A 23,149-nucleotide genomic window follows, 5' to 3' on the forward strand; every position below is an offset into this window, starting at 1 on the left:
GTTAGTCTGTCTTTTACAGACAAATATCTATTGAATAATACAAGTACATAAACATTTAAACAAATCACTAAATTTTTTTAGACAGTATAATGGACCATTCCAACCACCAGCCGGACTCCTCTGCGTAATACAGACATTTAAACAAAGACAAAAACAACATTTTAACGAAATAATTCCTTCATGAAATCAGTTAGACAGTATCAAGGTACATAGGGAACATTAATGTGTTGGGTAGTGGTTTTCTGTGACATTACTAACAAATATATGTAATTATTTTTCTTTATTTTATGCATTTTCGTTATCATATTATGCGTTTTGTAATTATGTAATCCACTTACCTGATTAAAGTATTTAGTTACTTCATTTTGGTATGTAGTTGCTTTAATATTTTATGTAGTTAGTTTGTTATTTAATGAGGATCATTTCTTATATAAAAAAAGTATAACAAAAATAAGGAACTCAAGACAAATTCAAAAAGGGGAAGTCCATAACAAGTCGCAAAATCAAACGCTATCAATGAAATAAAGTTTTTATCTGATCATAAATTACAATATGAATAACTTCAATATAATCTTATTTTCGAATGGAACCATAATCCGTTACTCTTGTACCTACTGAAACAGATAAGAAACTTTTGCTTGGGTCTCTTGCCCTTCAGCAATATGATTTCAAAATCTGGTACCCTGAAGGATCTTAGAACAATGTTGACATATATTAACAAGGATATTACGACAAATTGACTGTAAACGGTGTTCTTGATTGGGTTAGTTAATGTTGTGTAATTTGGAGCAAAGTCTTATATTTCAAAAAATAGTGTTTATAGGCTATCGCAATATTTGTATAGTATAGAATGCACAATATTTTTCAAATGTAAGAAGGAAGTCATTTAAAATATTTAAAAAAAAGTTGACTCTTGCAAACAAAACTCATCAAAGATACAAGGCTTATAATTTTATACGCAAGTCAAACTTTTCGTCTTTAATAAAGACTCATCGGTGACGCTCGAATAAAAAAAGGCCATATGAAGTACGAAGAGCATTGAGAACAAAACATTCCGAAAGGTTTTGCCAAATACTTTGAAGCTAATCTACTTGTGGTGTTTAAAATTTTTGACAATCAAATAAAGAGACATATTTATGTATATCTGGTTAAGTCTGAGAATTTGTATTCAGTTTAAAAGGCAGTTGTTTGATGTGTTTTAACGTGAAAACCCAACTTCACTACTTTGCTACTTTTTCATATTCATTTACAGAAAACAGTTTCTGTTATACAACAAAAAAAACTTTTTATTGTCTTGTAAATGTTATCAAACATTCAAGTATTCTTAAACTTAACAATTTTAATGAGGTTACAATGATTTAATAAATGGTTGCTTTTGGCCAATTTGAAAGCAATTAATAAAATACTTTTTATTTATTTAATAAGGTATCATTCAAAACTTGGAGCAAAAATATATTTAAGTTAGCAATATAGTGTAAGGGTATATACTAGTATTGCATTTTGTATTTTTGTGTGGCAAATGTTAGATCCTATGCAAATCATTGACAAAATATTCTAGTCTAATATTTCTGTGTTCATAATATTCATATAGAAAAGTACAAATGTTTACTAGGGGCTGTTTAACGATCTAACATATCCATGAGACTCTCGCACGGCCGATAAACCAATATGTCAATATAATAATAAACAAATGTATCATACAACTATGTCATTGTGGCATTTAGTTAAAATTGCCTGTATGCAAGTCTTATATCACGGATTCTTTAACAATTTAAATGCAATATATATTACATATGGTTTTGCATTTATTATATTCCTTTTCGTTTTTGTTTACTGCAAACTAAAACTGTTTATGAGTTCTTTTAATGAAAATCCAGTAATTTAACACACAATATTCCTCCATGACCATCCCTCATGTACACATACCACCCTGCTGTTCCATAGCCTGGATATTTTTGCTGTATGCTGGTATCTCCATCCAGAAAGACTGGGAAAAATGAGAATGGACTATCACCAAGGAATGGAATTATTCCTAATAGCTGACCTTCAGTGGAAAAATGAAACAAATGCTGTCTAGAATACTTATGGCTTATTTCTTTTTCGTGTTTCCAAGAAACTAAAAAGCCAGCTGAAAAGAGAAAAAATGAACTAGTCATTGCACTAGATTAAGTGACATGATTGCATAAAAAATACCAAAGAGAAGTTGCTTCAAAAATAATTGGTAAATGATTTTTTTGTATGTTATTCCATAAAAATTTCCTAAATTTTATATGAAATTTGAAAGCACCGTTTAAGCATCAATGTAATGATTGATTGTTTGATTGATTGGTGTTTAACGCCAATTTCAGCACTATTGAATGTTTCGTGACGGTTAGTTTTATTTAATGGAGGAAACCGTAGTGGAGTGCGAGATGAGAACCACCGACCTTCGACAGGAAAACTGACAATCCTAGTCAAATTAGATTGAAGTCGAGCGCACCTACCACGTGCGGGGTTCGAGCTTACACCTTCAATGCTGACAGACTATTGATACTGTAGTTGTACTACTTAGACCACTTGGCCATCGAGGCCCCCTCAAGGTAATGAAAAAATGTTGTGTTATTGTTAAATAATAATTGGTAAAAAAATACTTCTTGATTTAGTTTTGGTCATAAGACAGAAACACGAAGACAGTTTATTTCCGGGTTACACACTTAACGGTCTAGATGTCAATAAATCATATGTCATGTTCGTAGGAACATTGTTTTTGTTCGTACAATTATGTTCTAAACTTTAAAACTAATTAGGCATACAATGTTTATTTAAACGAATTCCCCTATATACAAAGTTTGATGAAGGGAATCACACAAATTGTTGACTCGATATTAAATATTTTCTTTATTTCCAAATAAATTTACAAATACAGGAAGAACCAGTCATACAGAAATTATTTCAAGTACGAAAAAATCACGATAGATTTGACGAGTTCAGCCTTTTATTGTCATTTAAGACCACTGTATTAGGGTGGTTATAGTGATGCAAAATTACACAAATGTTAAACCCAGCCTCGTTTTGTATGTTCCTGTCCCTCCAAGCGTTTTTGCAGAATATACACGACACCCTAGTAAATTTTCGCATGTGAACTGAATTTAGAACTTTCGAAAATAACTAATTTTCTGTGGAATGTTTATGCGTCGTTAATCGAAACCAAAGACAAAAACCTACTTTGCATTACCTCTGCTTAGATAGTTATCATTAAGTAGTCTAAGCGGTGTATTGCATATGTTTAAAAGTAATTGTAAATGAAAACTCACCATTTCTGCTGACAAAGCAGAAATCTGTTGGATAACCAGGCAGATGTATTGCTATAGTAACCGAAGCTTCGTAAAACCTAAAGCAGACAGAATTTTAAAAAAAAACAGCATTATACTGTAAACTCAGATATAATCCATTTTAATACTGCATATACAATTTGTAAATGTACGAAGAAAGTTCTTGATAATTGAAAGCAATAATGTCATCAATAAAACATGTACGGTAAATTTTATTAGATTTAATGGAATTTCGAGGGATATTATTTACAACTAGTCAATAAATTATGTTATCGATATATTCATAGATGTTGTCATGGTGACATAACAAACAGCTTTTAATAGAGCTATGCAGATTTTTTTAGACTTATTTGTCCTTTTTTATAGATTTTTTTTTTTGCCATGGCGTTATCATTGTCAGTTTCTCTTCGACTTATAAGTTTTGAATTTGCTCTTGATGCCGTCCGTATCCTTTGAATCATCTCACCTCAATTCCAGTAAGTGTATCTATCATATTTGCCATTTTTCATATATATATATATATATATATAAATTAAGCGTCTCCTGCTATACATGCATCACCCATCATGTGAATTTACACTCAGCTAAAATGTCACAATCGGTTAAGTTAAAGATCAGACGACTCTTCTAGTAACTAAAGATCTCAGAACGAGGAAACATGTCACTAGTTAGTTGAGACACCAACACATCGTATCGGTCTGCCAAATTGTGAAGGTTGTCGCACAAATTATGCAGTGTCGATTTCAGTCGTTTTTCCTCATAACTCTGTTGGGGCCTTTTTTGTGTAAGGAGCACACCCTGTTAATAAAGTATGTATAGTGATAACATTCACGAGCGTAACGTACTGCCTGAAATATGTAAACGCCATACGGTGGAGCCGAGGGTATGTTACTTCTGAGAAATGAAAAGTTGACAAGTGGGAAGTTGAAATCATCACGTGTGTTATAGATATATAAGTTAAAATGAATCAATTTTCATTTACAAAATGTCAAAGGGACAATTTAATCAGGGTAACCTTTGTTGAAGAATTGTGTTGTGTACAGAGTCCAAAACCAATCCGAATTAAAAGGACCATCTAAGCAAGAAATTTATCTAAACCATCTAACGAGCTTATAAACTTAAAAAATCCTCTTTTACATTATTTTCATAAGCTTTATTACAAAACATAATGAAAAGTTGTTCGTGTTTTTAAAAGTTCAACAATGTATTTTATTTTGAAAAAAACAAATTCAGATAAGGGAATTGAATTTGACTTCTTGCAAACACCTGTGAGTGTGTATGTTTAACGCTCCTTTTTGGACATTGCTGTGGAAATATATCGAAGAACAAATCAGAGTGTCAACGTTCATTGGTATTGCATAATTGGGACAAAACACTGTCGTAGCCCTTTGCAGACTGCTAAGTTAGGGCATCACTGTAAGCGGATCGTCTATATTTGAGAGAGAAACACCAAAATTAATTTTGGGTCTTTCAATATTCAATGATAAGAATGTATTTGCACTTGACGCAACCCTGACAAAAATTTCTACTTAAAAGCATAAAAAAAACTGTTATCACGATACAAGATATTCCATCATGGTGTAATCAAAGAATTCGTTACACCTGCAAATAATCTTTATGATATAAGAAATATATAAAAAAAAACATATAATGCTTGCGAAATTTTCTCATCTTAAAGTAACTTTTATTTTGTAATGACTTACTGTTTACTTTGTTGTTCTGATATCTCAAGGACCAAAAGCAAGGTTTCGGCATGCAGTACAATTTTATAAATTATGTTTTCATCAGTTTTCATCATCTTTGTCTTCAATATATGAATACTTATGTTGTGTGCCAAATGAATAACATATTCATCTCTTACTAAAATATCCCTATAAACAATAATGATATGATATCCAAACATATATGAAAATCTGGTACGAAGTAGTATTTGCAGATCATTTACTTTACTGACATCAACAATTCCACAATTGGGACTGATGAAGAACTTACACGAAAGGTCTTATTATAAACCTATATATCTTACATTGACTTAACTTATACATAAAAACTAAAAATGAAATCAAAAGACTGTAATACAACTTTTTTGCTAGAATTTTTTTTGTACCATGCTTTAAGTCTGGACAAAAACTCAATCGCAAATTATTTTAACGTGGATAAAATAAATGTTCGAAAAATAATCATAAGTAGCCTGTACATATAAATTCATTTTTTGATAAATTCTATTTTTGTTTTAAATATTCTTTTTGAAAGGAAAAAACAAAAAATGACGCTCTTTGTTCTACCGTGTGTACCAATGTTTGTGGATTAGGGATAACTTGTATTTTCCAGGGTATTTGATGTTGTTCATTTGCACAAATTGTATCGAAGCCTTTTTAAAATGTATACTTTGCTGAACATCAATTCGATGTTAACCTATGCCCAATAATTCCAAGACAAAAATTGGTTTACCAGGAAAATAATAATAATGAACCAACAGGAAGACTTATCTCCCTATCCGGACACTTTATTCTGACCCCGAGCGGACCAGCCCTCGTTATTTACGCCGCGTGCAAAGCAGAAAATCAGAAATTTATTGATTTATAACCCGTCATAAATCATACCACAATATTTTACACACAAAGCGAGATGGCTAACAAGAGACCACCCAATCGGTTTTGTGATGGAAAGGTCTAAACTATAAGGCATGATAAGACAAACTGATAAATATATTTTTTATATATATCATTCCATAGCAATACAAAGAAAGAGGTGTTGTTTTGCATTTTGGCCACATAGAATGTTCATATAGGAAAGTTATTGTGCAATAAAACTAATTTTTAGACAAGTGAACTACTACATGGCCTTCAAAACTAGTTTATATGAACACCAAGTTTCAGTTTCACACTCAGCAATTTGATTTCCATAGTGGTCCAGAAGTTATTGTTATGTTAACCTTTTTCGTACAAACTTTATGAGTCATTTTTTACAAAAAAGAGCTGAAAAGTATTTGATTTTTGTTTGATCTCTTGATTGATTAATGTCAATGGTTTTGGAAAAGGTAACTTATGTGCTTTCACTCAAAGGAATTGAAATTCAACTTTCGACCACATGTAAGAGACACTTGTGACATTTTCTATCCGCTTTTTAAATCATTTTGATGAAACGAATGCAGATTGTTGCCAAGGAAACACCAAAAAGTGCCTAAATTACACTATTCAAACTATTTGAAATCAATCTATTGAAGATTCTGTTTACATTTATATGCACATACATGACACAAACAGTAAACTAAATTTGTTAGAGAGGGGAAAGTTGGTGGTTAAATATCAGAACTCGTTCGCTATGCCCGTGTCTGTTGTTACGTTTTGGATTTCAATGAGCGTAGTCTATGTACTACTTTCTCCTTATTTCAAAATAAGATGTAGCGAATACCCAGATTAAAGTTTCTGTTGAATGAAACCTATACTTTACAGCCACTGACGCGAGAACAATACCGCTATATAACTGAGGTTGTTGTTTGGACTAAAGTGAGAACTATTTAGCTATATCAACCATATAATTATCCATCATGAATTCAGGGGATTATAAGGCTGATGAACAAGAGTTTTATTTGTTATTATATCTAAACTATTTTGTACCTTTCAATGCTTTCTTTTATCTTTAAATTCAGTTTCAAACATGTGTTGTTCCTGATGTTAAACACACAGACTCCTGAAGATTCTTGTACAATACAAACATCAGCATTTACAACAAAGATCTCTTTCACATCAGTTAAATTAGCAATGGTTATGTTCTCATTTTCCTGTCTAATACACATTCTGCAAAAAATGCAAATATCAGCATTGGTTAAAAAGACCTGATAAACATAATAAAAGTTAGCAATTATTCTGTTGTGATGTTCCTGCCAGGTACACATTGCGAAAAACAAGCATTAGCATTAATTACAAAATGAAAATAAGACTTACTTGAATGATCGGATTAACACAAGAAAATTTAACAAAGGTTATGTACACATTCTTAAAAATAGAACATCATCATTGATTAATTATTAACAAAATGAAGTTAAAACTAGTAGCATAAACATGTTCCTGGTTTCTGGATTTTCAAATATTGTGTCCTTGGGAATCACCGCAGAGACATTAGTTGTCGAACTGCACATCTAGTGCCGTAATAGTTGTACTAGGGCTGTCATAGCTCTAAGAAGACCACTTGTTAGATATGTTGATGAGGAAGAAGATAAGGAATAGTATTCTGCAACAGACTTCTCATAGTTATTGGATCACAATTATGATGCATAAAGAGTTGTAAATATGAAGTCAATTGTCTGTTGATCTTTATCTTGCATTACATAATCAATCAAACATCTTTATCAGCTTTAGATTAATATAAGAGACAACAAAGAAAAATGCGAGAAATTATCTTATGATATGTTATGTACATGTCTTTATATAGGATATTAAAGTAGTACTAATTTTATTTTTTTTTTAAAACGCCAACTCTGCAAAATATGATGTTTTTTTGCAGGAAGAAACAAAAGCTTGTGTAGAAAAGAAAGTTCAGGAATTGGAAGAATCTATTAAATGTGAATTTACTGAAAAACACAAAAGCCAAGTAGACTCTATGGTAAATTTCATTACCTACTTATATTTACTTTAAAATACAAAATGTCCTTTAGACAGTGTCATTTTTTTGTTTGTTGAACCGATGATATTAACTTTGAATGTGGGAGATTTGTTGATTTGATTGCGGTATTAACTTTAAATGTAGAAGATTTATTGATTTGGGTACGGTATTAAATTGAAATGTAGAAGATTTGTTAATTTGAGTACGGTATTAACTTTAAATTTGGAAGATCTATAAATGTGGAAGATTAATTGATTTGAATACGGTATTAACTTTAAATGTGGTAGATTTATTGATTTGAGTACGGCATTTTTCTTTTAGTGTAAGCGACAGAAATTACAGAAATATATCGATTAATGAGGGTTTTTTTAGTAAATGCTAAAATAAATATTCTTGTCGTAGCTTATATATATTATTCTATCTAGAGTGTATGTAAAGTTGTTCAATATAGATTTCTATATTAAGTTTGTTTGCTGTCATTGACTGTATGTAATTGTAACTTTGACGTACCATAGTCATTAGAAGATTTTTTACTAATATCACATTATAAAAAACATATTTTTATATATTTACAGGTTTCTGACGGATTCTTGACCCCAAAACAAAAACTAACAAATGATAGTAGTGACAACTTGAACAAAAGAACAAAAAGAAGAGGAGAATGACTTCAAAGGTACATAATAGAATCAAAAGAAAGTGTATAAAACAACAGGATACATGTAAGAAGTCTTCATGACAGTTTTTGCGTATATAGACAGTAGAAAAATCTCAACATTCTGAACGTTTCTGTCCCTCTAAGATTTTCTCTATCCCTGGCGATTTTGAAAAAAAAACTCAAAACTTGTCCCCTTCTTCCATCTTCTATGTTTAGCCATGTCGGCAATATTAGTTGGCGGGCGAGATCATTAGCCACATTTTTAAACTAAATACTCTAATGATGCTTATGGCCAAGTTTAGTTAAATCTGGTTAAGTAGTTTTAGAGGAGAAAATATTTTAAAAACTTAACAGAAGACGACAACGACGGACGACAACAATGACGGACGCCAACTGATGAGAAAAGACCACTGGGCCTTTCGGGCCAGGTGAGCGAACAAAAGTGGGAGGTAAGAAAATGTTGCAAAAAAGCGGGATTTGGTAAATTAGTACCCCCTCAACTGTCTCAACTTATCATTTCAGCTCATTTTTGCAACTGATTTTGTTTTTCCTTCCTTATACTATTATTTAACAGTTCGTTTTTATAGATAAAATATGTTCGTTTTAAACCATGCTTACGTTTACTTGCAAGTGTTGATTTTAACATGTCGTCAAAGTTTATGGTCCTCGATAAAGATTTTATTTTTGTCTTTTCTCAAATTCAGTAATAGACAGGCAGACAACCTTACATCAATGTCATAGATTAAGTATTTGCAAGTTGATACTTTTTACAAAAGAACACCGTGTGTGATATGGAATACGTATTTGAGTTATAGATTAATAAAACAACAAAACAGTTAATTAACAAACATAATACAGGGTAAGCTTCAAAAGCATAATACTCAGGCATATATACGACACGAAAACATTGAAATAATAAGCCAATATAAGTTTTTTTTTAATTTTGCGTTGTCAAGAATAAAGGGGGTTATTTAGCCTGCATTTGGAAAAACGTATGTGAGATAGAGGAAGAAGTGCTGCCTTGCAATAAGCCACCTTTTATTTTACCTTCATTTAAACATGGTTTTTACTGCTGGACGGGTGGAGACCAGTCGGCCATATCTTAAAACCCTGTCAATTTTTTGGGTCTAAGCACACAAAAATACACTGTGTGGTATAAACGCTTTCATGAGTCCATATGTTTTGTGCAGTTGTAAGATGCTTATTTGTCACTTATGTTATAGGAGTTTGAAGTTGATACTTCTGTTGAAGCATTTTGGTATCCAGACAAGTGTTGGTATACTGCAAAAATACTAATGAAAACAGGAAAAGGTAAGTAATTTTTTTATTTAAACAAAATTTGAATGAAAAATGTTATCGGATTTAACAACATCAGACTGTACAAAGATAATTCTGTCGTATATAGAATGAAAGTGGGAATGATTTGGTACTCAAACAACACATGAGATTTTTAATAAAAGTTTATTAGAGGTTATCAATTCATCGATGCAGTCCTGATTAAGCAATCAAACAGAAAAAAACATGACGTTCATTTTTACAGCATAATGACCATGTATGTACTTGAATTACAATATCGTATCGGAGTATGTACTACAAACTATTTAAGTATTGAATTTTATTTTAAATTTGTTTGCCTACTGAACGCCAACAGCAAATTTGATGTAATACGGAACTTATCAATAGTACTGCTTTTAAGCAATACATCGTTCTGAACGTGTTTGAAATATTTGCCACTGGACATAAAGCAACCAACAATCAATCAAATAATTTAACGATATCTGTTTTTGTTTTAGTTCAGTCTTTTTTAAGCTAGTCACAATATTTTACGTTTCAAAATTTCTTCTTTTAAATGAGCTAGTAGCGAATGAGTTTTTTAAAAACGGCTTCATGAATTAATAGTCGAAAAGATAATATTCCACAGACTCAATAAGAAGAAAATCTGATAATTCAATTTTCATAGAAAAAAACAATAGTTGTACCAATAAACCGGTAAATGAGTTGTTCAGTTTGAGTCAAAGCTATCAGTATTCAGTCAAACATTAAGTCAGGGTCAAAGTTAATAAGGTCGGGCCAAGCATATTTGACGTCACAAATCTACAATATTTGATTTTACAAGCACCAAATCAAAAGATACTGGCACAGTCACGTATTCTAAAACAAGGATTGAGGAAACAAAATCTATCTAAAAATTACCGATAAAACCATGACATGCTACATAATCACAAATACTAGAATATTCATCAGTCATATATGACAGTTGGTACTACTTTGAACGGACAAAAATACACTTCATTGATCGAAGACGGTTACTCATTATCATTATATTTTCATCATTTAAGAAAAAATAGTCAACAATTTAGTATTCATTAAGACTCGTATCTTTTAAGAATAAAACATTAAAGTATGTTGGACCAAACTGAAAGATATTGGAAAATGACCATCGTTGGATGAATAGTACGCATCTGCCATCAACAGAGAGAAATATTTAACAAACAATTTTTTTTTTTTTTTTTAATTCTTATTGTTCTCTGTATACAAATAATATAAATACTGTAAATAATGCGTAGTTGTTAATAAGTGTTGAAGAAACCAAGTATCATCTAGCTTAATTCTGCGTTTAAGGAATTTATAGTTTTCATTGTCACAAAGATATTGCTTTTATTATGATGAACACCAGAGAAATTTGCGAAAAACAGAAAGAAAACGATCGAAAATACTTGTAATATTTAGTAACTTTAGATACACTGTGCTTATTAGTTGCATTATAAGTTGGATGGTGATGTTAATTGATAAATGATATGAAAATATTGACTTTTCTGCTATTTGATATCAAGCGACTTGTATCTACATCTACTACATAAGCACAACACATATTTCAAGAGACAAATGACATATACACTCGGTACTAACTTGTTTCAAGCAACGAACAAACAAAAAACTAACAAAAACAAAAAAACAATATAAGAGAAAAAAAAACAATTGTTTCATTTTTGAGTTATACATAAAGTGTTCCAATTTAATAATGCAATTTCAATTTAATCAATAGATCTGAAAGCAGATACAGCTTTATGAGATTTATATTAATTCTATATTAATACTTCGACAGGTATGGTACATTGTAAAGTTTTAGCAGATTTTTTATATAAGTTTTTGTTTACCAGAGATATGCATATTAAAACAAAATGTTACGGGTTGATTATGCACATTTGTAATCTATGAGCAGGAGTGATCAGAGTAATTTTTTCGCTTTGTTCTTTTTGGTCTAAGAACCAGAAAGCGTTTTAAACACGCATAGTATTTCACATTCAATTTTATCTTAGTCTGAGAACCAGAAAAATAAGATCCTTAATATCTAATTTGATATCTTTTGTTTATTTGGTCTATAGACCAAAATCTGTTGGACAACAGTACCCATCATCTGCATGAATGTACTAATTATACGTTTAAATTAATTAAATATCAACAACTTAGCACTGACGGTTAATGTTCAAAGTGTTTGTGTTTTGGTCTAAAGACTAGACTCCTTCGAGCATGAACATTTTTTAAGCAAATAAATACTAATTACAGTTTAGTGTGTTGTTTTCAAATGGTGGCTTCATGTATGGATCAAACTGTGACAGTTTTCTTCCATGTAAGAACTAATCTGATATTGTTATATTCTGTGCCAATGACCAAAATATTAATATATCGATTTAAAAATGATTCCAAATTCTGTTGGACGAAACACTTTTAATTTATTGAAAAATCATTTGTGGAAATGTCAATGTCACTGCTTGTGATATATCAATGGTATGGGTGTTAGAATTTTTAAATTATTCAAACTTTGCAATCAAGCTCTGTCATAATTCCGTCAAACATGTCGATCTGCATCGGTATTTAAACTGCATTCTGTCCTATTACATATAATGGTTGACATGTATCAAAAAGGAAAAGGATGCATTTTCCCTTTTAGAAATGGATTTAGTTTAATGTAACTGTGGATATTTCAGTGGTTTGCAATTATTGTTAGTCTTGTGTTCGTCTTTTTGTGCCCTTTGTTACTTAGAATTTGAAAACGTCTGTTGGTTTCTTCAAAATCGTAACATATCTTGCGGCGATGATGTGAATTTAAATGCAGTCCATACCCAATATTCAACAATTGTATCTTTACTTGTCCCTGCGTTCAGTGAGACTGGAATTCCGTTTCCTGCTTATCAGTAGCATTTCTTAATTGTTGGTTTCATAACTTCAGTGGCAAATATTTCATGCATGACGAGAGCAAATCAAAAATAATCACGATAGGTAGGTCCTGAAAGAGAACGCCAGGAATGAAGTTCGGGAAAAATGTTGTCTGCATTAAAAAATGAAGGTATTTTGGAAAGAGACAGAACCTACAGACCTTCTAAATAGTTTCTGCAATGGTTCGTAACGTGCAGAGAGCGTCGCACTACCTTTACACGAGGCATCAAATTTATCGTCCCCATTCTGACCGGATGTGACTGCGTACTTGTAGATCCCGCACAGCCAAACGGTCGCCCCACTTTGCCAAGGGTTTCACTACCGGTCGGAACAAGACCAAAGTGACCATATCTATATTTCCAATTCACCCTTTGAGTAGTCAGTATATCATGAAGTGGTTAATAGAAATAAAAGACGTCTTGACTATTTGATAGATGTATTAGAAAGCCCCAGTAACACGTCAATGTGATTTGACGTTACATAAAGCGCGGTACATAGTAAACGTCATGTGTGCGGTATTTATGACATACTGGGGGTCGCACAAAAGTGAAATTAGCAAAAAAATTACTAAATTGCATTGAATTAAAATATCAAGAAAATAAAATAACTGAAAACTTTGAGCGTCTCTCAAATGAATTAATGTCCATGAAAAACTAAATTGAATCTCGCTATTTACACATTTAAAGTCTTTGTATTATTCACTTAGTCCATTGTTTTATCATCTCCATGGCAACCATCTTAGCTTTGCGACATGCTTTAATTACACAGTCTGTATTGTCTTCGTCACTATTTAAACTAACTTCAAGTGGGAACAGTTTTGTGATCGGACGCGATGTTAGTACATTTTTGGTTCGTATGACGGCAGATCTTGCTAGTCCGTCTCCTCCTACATTGAGTTTTTCGTCATCGGCTAGAGTCCATTTGATCCTCGGCGAATCTTCATAGATTTGTACTCCGTCTACAATGCTGATTAGCTGTTTATTGTTCCCTGTATTGTGATGATATTCTCGTAGAGATGTCAAGTATTTATGTTTCCATTTACATAAAAAACTTTTTCATTTTTAACAGTTTATTGATAGATTTATGTGTCATATCATATAGTGAATGTTCCAATTCCCGATTCGCAGGGAAAGGTAGTGATGTAATTCTACGTCCGTAAAGCAAGTGCGACGGAGTGAGCGGTTCATCTAACAGGCCTGTTGATACGTATGTTAAAGGTCTGTCGTTGAGTATAGTTTCAACTTCCGTAGCGATGGTTCTGAGTAATTCAACGTTAATCAGAGAACGTCCTAACACCTTTTTGATACAGTCCTTTGTAAGTCCTGTCAGCCTCTCCCAAAATCCACCATACCACAGTGCTCTTGTTGGTATAAACTTCCATGTAGTGCAGAAGTTGTTGAGTTTTTCTATAACTGATGGTGAGTGTGTTAATTCATCAATCTGATTGGCGGCGGCGATGTATGTTGTAGCGTTGTCAGAAATAATAGTTTTAGGGAATGATTTATTACTGGCGAATCTTCGAAACGCTAATAAGAATGTCTCTTCAGATAAATTCATCACTACTTCCAAATGTAGAGCACGGGTGTTTGCGCAAGTAAATAGACAAATATATACTTTACTGGTGTGTCCATCTGTGGTTTTAACATTCAAGGCACCAGTAAAATCTACTCCAATTACTGTAAACGGTGGTGCTTATGTAAGTCGGTCCTTTGGTAAAGGTGGCGGATCTGGAGCCAAATACGGTCGACTAGCAACTTTCTTGCAGATCACGCATTTATGTATAATGCTCTTGATAACTTGTCGTTTCGATGATATCCAATAAGTTTGGCGGAGTAATGTTACGGTACTCAATAATCCTGAATGTAAATGAGTTACATGTGCATCCATTATTATAATGTTTCCTTTGCGGGTAGCAATATCGGGAATTTTGTATATTCTTCAAGCAGTGCATTATGAATGCGTCCGTCGTAACGAATTAATTTGTCTTTACCTATGTACAATTTCAGCTGTTTGACAAGGTTGTGTTTTCCCCCTTTCCTGTTTGTAAATCTTGAATGATTTCTGAATAGTGTCTTTTCTGAGTGTATTATATTCACGTTATAGATGCGTTTTGTATTCCGATTGTGTTTAACGTGCCTGTTTGTATCGCTTGTGTTCTACAGTTTATAATAAATCTTCTCACGTATAAAGCGGTAATTCGTAGAACTTTCTTGAATGAGTTAAATTTATTCACATCGATGACATTTCCGATCCCTTGTATTGTAAAGGTGCTCTTTGTAGCTTGTGAATTATCAACGATGACTTCTTGTAAATGAATTACATGTGCGTCCATCATTATTAGTTGTGTCAATTTTTCCTTTGCGGGTAGCAACATCGGGAATTTCGTATATTCTTCAAGCGGTGCATTATGAATGCGTCCGTCGCAGCGAATTAATTTATCTTTACCTATGTACAATTTCAGCTGTTTGTTGTTATTTGTTCTGATGTATCTAGATGTGTCACTGGCTGTATCCCATCGTAATCATAAGATTTTAATTAGTTGATCGTTGTCCATAACGTTTTCGGATCTTGCTAATAATTTTAATAGTTGACTGTTCGAGGCCCTTGAGCGCAAGTTAAATCTTCCATCTGCATATAAACTACGAACGAGTTTGAAGTATATCAACAGCTCTTCCTCTGATTCAAAGCTTAATACAATGTTATCTACATATAACTATTTGGTAAGTTTTTCGTGAAATCAAATAGATGGTTATTCAAGCGCTCTGATAATACGGCGTTCAATATAAATGGTGAGCATGTAGCACCGAATAATACGGACTTGAATCTGTATGTTGTTCAATCGCTGTTTGGGTCTGTTGGTTTACTCAACCAGAAAAACCTAGTTAGTCCCAGTCCTCAATGTCCAGTCCAACACTTTTCGCTTTTTCGATGTCTGTAGATACTGCGTACTTATTCATGCGGAATCTGAGTAGTATGGCGGTGACTTCATTAAATTTTGGCGGTACATTCAGTAAGAAGTTATTCAAACTGGCACTATCGGGTGTCTGTTTACAGCTACAATCATATACAATCCTGATTGGCGTCGTCACTGAATCCTTCTTCACTGGGTGATGTGGTATGTAATGCAGTTTGATATTTGGTTTGATTTCTTCATTATCAACTCTCTCAATGAACCCTCTCTTTTCCTGCTCATCAGTTATTTCTCCGTATTTTAAAAGTAATTTTTGGTTCCTTATGTAAACGTCTAATTACGCTCTCAGTCCTTCTCAAAGCAACAGCCTTGTTTGTTGGTAGCGGTGGGTGTTCTGCTTTCCAAGGGAGTTTGACGAAAGACCTGTTGTTCTTGTAAGATATTGCTGTTTCTTCGTATATTTTCTGAAATTCGTCGTTTTCAGTATTTTCGGTCTTACATTCAACCTCAAGCGATTCAATCTCTAACAATTTCTCTAGGTTTAATTCCTCTGTCTTGTGTGATACGATAACATTAAGTATAGAGTTCCTACATGTGGTACATGTACTTGCCATTGTGGGTCCTGATAGGAGGCATCCAAGCTTGGATTCGACTGCGGTTGGTCCTTCACCTCTTATTATGTCATCTCCAACAAAACTCCAATAATAATCTGCTCCAATTAGTATTTCAATTTCAAACATGTCATCGTCCGATACAGGATGTATCCTCGTAAGTGTCTCATATTAACAACGGATTTCACGTGAACTTGTAGTGGCATTTTCAGAAATAATTAGTACGTTTAGTGGTATATTTTCGCTTTCATCTGTTTGGATTTGAACTGTTGTGGATTTCATGTGTCTTACATGTTTATTTTGTTTTCCGCTTGTTACTAAATCTTACTTCTCTGCAAGTTTCTCCGATATGAAGGACCTCTGCGCACCTTCATCTAACAGAATATTGGCTTCTGTACTTTGTTTTCCAGAACTAACTGTAGCGACTGCGGTCTTTAACAATACATTTGTAGTTCTTTGTGTTAGGGAAAAGTGTAATACCGTATTTCCGGTTTCTTTTGGTGGCGGTTTGTTCGATTCCTCGGATTTCTCGTCTTTACTACATATGCTAGTGTGATGACGTTTGTTACAATTTCGGCAGTTACTTTTTGATTTTACAATCAGTTAGTTTGTGGCGACCTAGGCAGTCGTTTGCTCTTGACTATATTCATATGCGTATTAACGGTTGTGACTTTAGTGCAGTTGACGGGTGTGTGTCCGATTTCGTGACAAAATGCGCATTGCTTTGTGTTTATCTTTTTATCCGAGTACGACCTTTCGTTCTTGTTGAATACTGATTTTGTACGTGATTTTGCGTTGGTCAAGAATGTAGCGGTAGCGAGTGGGCTTTCTACTTTTTGAGGTAATTTTCCAGCTTCCATGATAATTAACTCGTCTAAAATTGCTTTGCGTAATTTATTTAAGTTCCAGTTTGTTGACCTATGTTCTCTAGCTTAGTTTTGGCGTATTTCTGTGGGCAACTTGTTCAGAATAACTGGTACAAGAAGTAACCATTAGTGTCATCAGTCTGTCCGAGTGACTCTAGACCTCGTACGTAAGTTTCAGTTTTGTCATAATAATTGCGGAGGCTAATTAAAGTATAAATCGGCGGCGAAATATCAAGTAGAGCTTGCATGTATGTTTGTATTATAGTATGTATATGTCCATACCTCTCTTGTAATAAGGAAATAGCTTTGCCGTAGTTAGTGTTTGTCATAGAAAAACCTGATATGGTCTGCAATGCTTCTCCCTGTAAGCGTGACTTTAAGTAGTTAAACTTTTGTACGTCGCTGAGTGTAGGATTTGTGTGAATAGATGATTCATATGAATCCCAAAAGGATTGCCAATCTAAAATATTCCCTTCAAAAGTAGGTAAGTTCAACTTTGGTAATTTATGGTACTAATTATTTGCGCTAGAAGACGAATGTAAACTTGGAATCTGCATAGACGGGTTTGTAGTAGGAACAATCTCTGATATAACGGGATTACTAGTATAAAACGATGCTGCATTTGATTGTACATGAGATGTCGACGTGAAACAATTAGTGTACGGGTTCAGTTGAGAGGTGTCGCTTGTGGGTGCACTATTGAATGTAGGTGAAACCATGGTATGCATGGGTGTATCAGAGGGAGTAACATTACTAGCTTGACAAACGGCAGTATTGACGGGTAAATTATGACTTGTTGACTGTGAGGGTTGAATGAGTTTTCTAATTTGACGGATTTTTGAATCTAAATCGAACATGTACTCATCTGTTTGCTGAATTTCATTCACCACGTCTTCATCCGAGCTAACTTCCACAATTTTATCATTTCGATCTTTTAGAATGTTCTTTTTCTGTAACACGAAATCTAAAATAGCTTTGACTTCCTCAATTTCTATATCGGAACTATCTCTTATGTCTCCAAAATTCTTCCAAAGTCTTGTAATTGCTCCTTTGTGTCCGGAACGAATGGTTTTAAACTCTGTATCCATATTTTGGTTACGGCACCATAATATCATGAAGTGATTGATAGAAATAAAAGACGTCTTGACTATTTGATAGATGTATTAGAAAGCCCCGGTAACACGTCAAGGTGATGTGACGATACATAAAGCGCAGTACATAGTAAACGTCATGTGTGCGGTATTTACGACACAGTACCACATACAGAGTACAACAGAAAGATTAAGTTTCTGGGAAAAAATACATAAATTGGTGGATAGCATTTACTCTGACGTGAAGGCTATGAATTTGTTGATATTTGAATATTCATGCAAAACAGTTTTGTGTTATTGTTAGTTAATATAAATAAGCATCATTTTGATAAATATTGTTCGTCTGCTATATCAATTGATCCGGTCCATTTATTTATTATAAACATAATTTGCACATGCACCGTTATGTTTAACTGGGGTCCTAATAAGATACCAAAATTGGTCACGTTAATTCTACCTAAAAAGACATAACGTACGCAGAGATTGGCCAAACATTCGAAGCTATTAAAACTGACAAAGTACAAAGTAACAGCTTTCTGTGATATTATAATAATATATCTATCACCTGTCTAGCTTAAATTTCATAACATGGAACAACTTTTATTTACCTGTCATCCTTGTCAATATAAGTTTTCTCCCATGATACAAAAGCTGTCTACCTTCTGAGACTGTTTCTTTGCTATAATGCTTCTAAAGGGAAATTGCTCATGTATCTCCCCATACTGGTTTAATAAAATGATTTTACCTGTCTGTCTGCAATAGGAATAAAACTAATTAAAAGTTCATTAGTGTCTTCACAAAACATTAACTTCCTAAACCAAAACATGAGGCTACCTGGATATTGAATAGTTCGATTAGAAACTATCAATTACTAGAAGATGAGAAAATATACTTCAGAGGAAACAAATGGACAAAGGTAACAAATGAAACTACCTCGACTTCATATCAAAGTGCAAAAGAAGATTAACCTTCAGATTAAAATAAACTCAATCCTAAAGTTAAAACCTCTGCCGCTAATATAATATGTTAACCATTTATCTTCAATATCAAATCAACAGGTAGAACCCATTAAAGAAGCATTTCTTATTTTTGTGTTTCATTTCACTTTACCTATAAAACCAGGTTTAACCTACCATTTTCTACATGAGGAATGGCCTGTACCAAGACTGGAATATGACATGTGTTATCTATTCGTTTGATGTGTGTGGGCTTTTGATTTTGCCATTTGATAAGGGACTTTCCATTTTGAATTTTCCTTGGAGTTTGCTATTTTACCTTTAACCTGTTCTAGAAAAAAACTCAAATTCGAATTTCCTATCAACTTTGAATTTCAAAGAAAATTGGACATATACTGTCTTTTCCTAGATATAGATATTTCCACGGGAACCTCTACACAAAATTTTGCGACAAAAAGGACGATTTTTCGTTCCCTTTTGTTAATTTTCCTTTTTTTGGACGGTGATGTTCCTTTGGCACCACCTTACGCTGTTTATATATAACAACTTGTTAGCTATGCCCGTGTCTGTTGTAACATTTTGGATTTTTATAAACGTAGTCTATGTATTACTGGTAAATTATTAATTCAGGGATTTCGTTACCACAAATAACTTAAAACCTTTACTAAATTCTTCCATAGATACAAAGATTCGGTTTGGAATTTTGGCAGTACCTGTAGAAACTTTTTTTCAAACGGGATATCACATATCAATTTGTACGGTGATGTTGTTTACCGAAATCGGAAATTTAGATATGATCCGGATAAACTTGTCGATCCTTTAAATGAATTTATCCTAAAAGGTTACCAATTCAACCCTGTAATTTAATTTTTAAAAATTGTTTTATTGATATAATAGATATTAATTTTGTTATCAGTAAATTAAAATCAAACTAAATATAATTTTTATACACATATGCACATTCATGGCTCTTCATTCGGTCGATACCATTATCAGACATTGCACAAGGTCATGGTTTTCTCTGACTGTTTGTGACATCTTTACACAAAATCAATTGAATGTTGGATGTGTACTGATTAATATTTTAGTCTGAGATGCATGGTTTTTTTAATTACTTGTTTTGGCTCTGAACTCTCAGATCTATACTTAGTGGTTTTTTTTTTTTTTTTTTTTTTTTTTTTTTTTTTTTTTTTTTTTTGTTGTTGTTGTGAGGATGTATAAATACCCTGCCACGTCGAGTCTGTGTTTTTGTTAGAGGATTTTCTGCTTTGCATTGTTCTGATGAGGCAAGTCCTTTTCAACTGATTTTTATAGTTTGTTCTTACGTTGTACTGTTACAACACTGTCCTAGATTAGAGGGAGGGAGTTTTTGGCGCTAACAAACTAGTTTAACCCCGCCAAATTCTGTATGTGCCTGTCCAAAGTCAGGAGCTTTTAATTCAGGGGTTATCGTTTGTTGCTGTATATCATATTTGTTTTTCGTTCATTGTTTGCTTCATAATTCAGGCCGTTAGTTTTCTCGTTGAATTGTTTTACATTTGTCCTTTCGGGGCCTTTTATAGCGGACTATGCGGCATGGAATTGCTAATTGTTAGACGTACTTGTATGTCATTTGGTCCCAGGTGGAGAGTTGTCTCATTGGCAATCATACCACATCTTCTTATTTTATATATGTTTGTGAACCTACGTACCAACATACTAACAATTGTAGAAACCTTACGAAGGGAGATAACCATCTGGCCTGCATTCAATTAATTCAATATTTCTTGAATATGTCAAGCCAATCAGATATTAGAATATATGCTTAGGCTTCCATGTTTTGAAAGATTGTTGAAATGGTTTTGTTTTGTGTTAAGTGGTTTAAAACAAAAGAATAGAAAATGTGAACGGACAGAGGACAACATGATACCATGGGACAGCTTAAGTTATATGAAATTATATTTAAAATCGTTTTCTATTTTGTTAACATTTCTATATTTAGTTAAGATTTTGTTTGCAGCTAATTATTCAGAAAAGAAATTTGCAAAATACAATATCAATATGTTTTGCCATTTGATACCTACCCATGTGCTGCACACCAGGCTAACTTTGCTCCAACAGTTTTGTATGATTCGCTGATACTAACTGTTCCTAGATGTAGTTTATGTATAATTGGACTTTTAAAATTTTCTCTGTCAGCACATCTAATAATCTGAAAAGTGACACGTATAAAACCTGTATTTAGTTTAGTAATGCGTGTTTACAAGAACAATTTTGTTCCATTAAATCATCTAAAAAAACATCATAAATACCAGGGTGAATAGTTTGGACGCCAGACGCACGTTTCGTCTTCAATAAAGGCAACAATAGTATACCGCTATTCGAAATTCATAAATCGATTGAGAAAAAAACAAATCCGGGTTACAAACTAAAACTGAAGGAAACACATAGAATATAAGAGGAGAACAACGACACAACAGAAACACAACACTCAAATGTAACACACACAGAAACGAAATATAATATAACAATGGCAATTTTCCTTACTTGGTACAGGACATTTTAATAAAAAGATAGTGGGTTGAACCTGGTTTTGTTGCTAGCCAAACCTCCCGCTTTTATGGCAATGTTAAATATAACATTAAAATGACAACATTACATGACAGGACTACAATACAAATAAATGGGAGAACATACAGGACAGAGATACACACAAATAATAGCTATCAAAAGGTACCAGGCTTAGGATTTTTAAATACGCCAGACGCGCGTTTCGTCTACATAAGACCCATCAGTGACGCTCAAATCAAAAAAGTTCGAAAGTCAAAACAAGTACAAAGTTGAAGAGCATTGAGGACCATAAGTTCCAAAAAGTTGTGCCAAATACGGCCAAGGTTATATGCCTGGGATAAGAAAATCCTTAGTATTTAGAATAATTCGTAAATTTATAAAAATGACTATATAATAGATATACATGTTAACACCGAAGTGGTGACTAACTACAGAATAAAAACGAAGACGTAAAACAACCTAAATCAGCACATAAAAAAGGCCCAGCTGAACAACGTATTACATAATAGCCGAAGAGATCGACGCACAAAGTGACGTCACATTTAAATTTCTATAAATTTCCAAAAAATAGACTAGAGTTCAAGATTAGATTTGTAATACTGATATAACATGTATTAATAACAATGACAATTACAATACTTATTAATATAAAATTATATAAATGAACTGGGTGATTAATTATCTTTACCGTAACACACGAATAGAACAGAAAAAATAAGATTTACAACTACAAACGAAAAGACATTTGACAAAATCCGATGAGAATAACAAATATAACATTAAAACTAAATACATGAATATTGGATAGAAAAATACCGTGATACGTCTTATAGCAATGCGAATTCACACTCAGCAAAACAGTCACAATCGGGAATAAGTCACGTTCGGTACTTGAAAGATCAGACGACGTAATGGCAAACACTTCAAAAGATTCATCAATGTTCAAAAGTTATTCAGATTAAAAAAAGTACGAAGTTGAAGAGCACTGAGGATCCTAAACTAAGATAATACGTTCCAGAGGTAGGGAATGCTCAGTTTTTCGATAAATTTAGACTTCATTCTTAATGTCCCTATCCAAAGTCAGAAGCCTGTAGTTAAGTTGTTGTCGTTGGTGCCTGTCTGTCTTCGTAAATATTTTTGTTATTTATTAAGGCTTTGAATTTTTCGTTTGATTTGTTTTACATATTTCATGCCGTTTAAAGGCGACTATACGGGACGTTTTTTTTTCTCATTTAGGAATGTCGTACGGTTGCCTAAATATGCTTAAATTCACTTTAATTGAACTCTGATGGATAGTTGTCTCATTGACAATCATACCACATCACATTATTTTCATATTTCTCTGGATTTTTCAACTGCGCCGTTTGTGTATTTT

The 23,149-nt window shown here is 33.0% G+C and overlaps 2 protein-coding genes across 9 annotated transcripts in view; both read right to left on the reverse strand.

Annotated features, from left to right (window-relative positions):
• Positions 1-23,149, reverse strand: part of LOC127711413 (transient receptor potential cation channel subfamily M member-like 2) — a 550,384-nt gene that overhangs the window by 391,462 nt on the left and 135,773 nt on the right. The window lies entirely within an intron of this gene.
• The window catches only part of LOC127711418 (uncharacterized), a 46,194-nt gene continuing 24,439 nt past the window's right edge, over positions 1,395-23,149 (reverse strand). The window contains exons 10-15 of one of the 2 annotated variants that reach the window (XM_052217460.1): positions 21,288-21,415; positions 18,877-19,021; positions 6,932-7,111; positions 5,015-5,182; positions 3,294-3,370; positions 1,395-2,128 (exon numbers count right to left, since the gene is read on the reverse strand). In XM_052217460.1, coding sequence (XP_052073420.1) covers positions 18,889-19,021; positions 21,288-21,415 — 261 coding nt within the window. In that variant the 3' untranslated portion in view covers positions 1,395-2,128; positions 3,294-3,370; positions 5,015-5,182; positions 6,932-7,111; positions 18,877-18,888. The remainder of the gene's footprint in view (positions 2,129-3,293; positions 3,371-5,014; positions 5,183-6,931; positions 7,112-18,876; positions 19,022-21,287; positions 21,416-23,149) is intronic. The other variant, XM_052217461.1, reaches the window with a different exon arrangement.

Source organism: Mytilus californianus, unplaced genomic scaffold (assembly GCF_021869535.1).
Source record: "Mytilus californianus isolate M0D057914Y unplaced genomic scaffold, xbMytCali1.0.p SCAF_8, whole genome shotgun sequence".
Classification (NCBI taxonomy): Eukaryota; Metazoa; Mollusca; class Bivalvia; order Mytilida; family Mytilidae; genus Mytilus; species Mytilus californianus.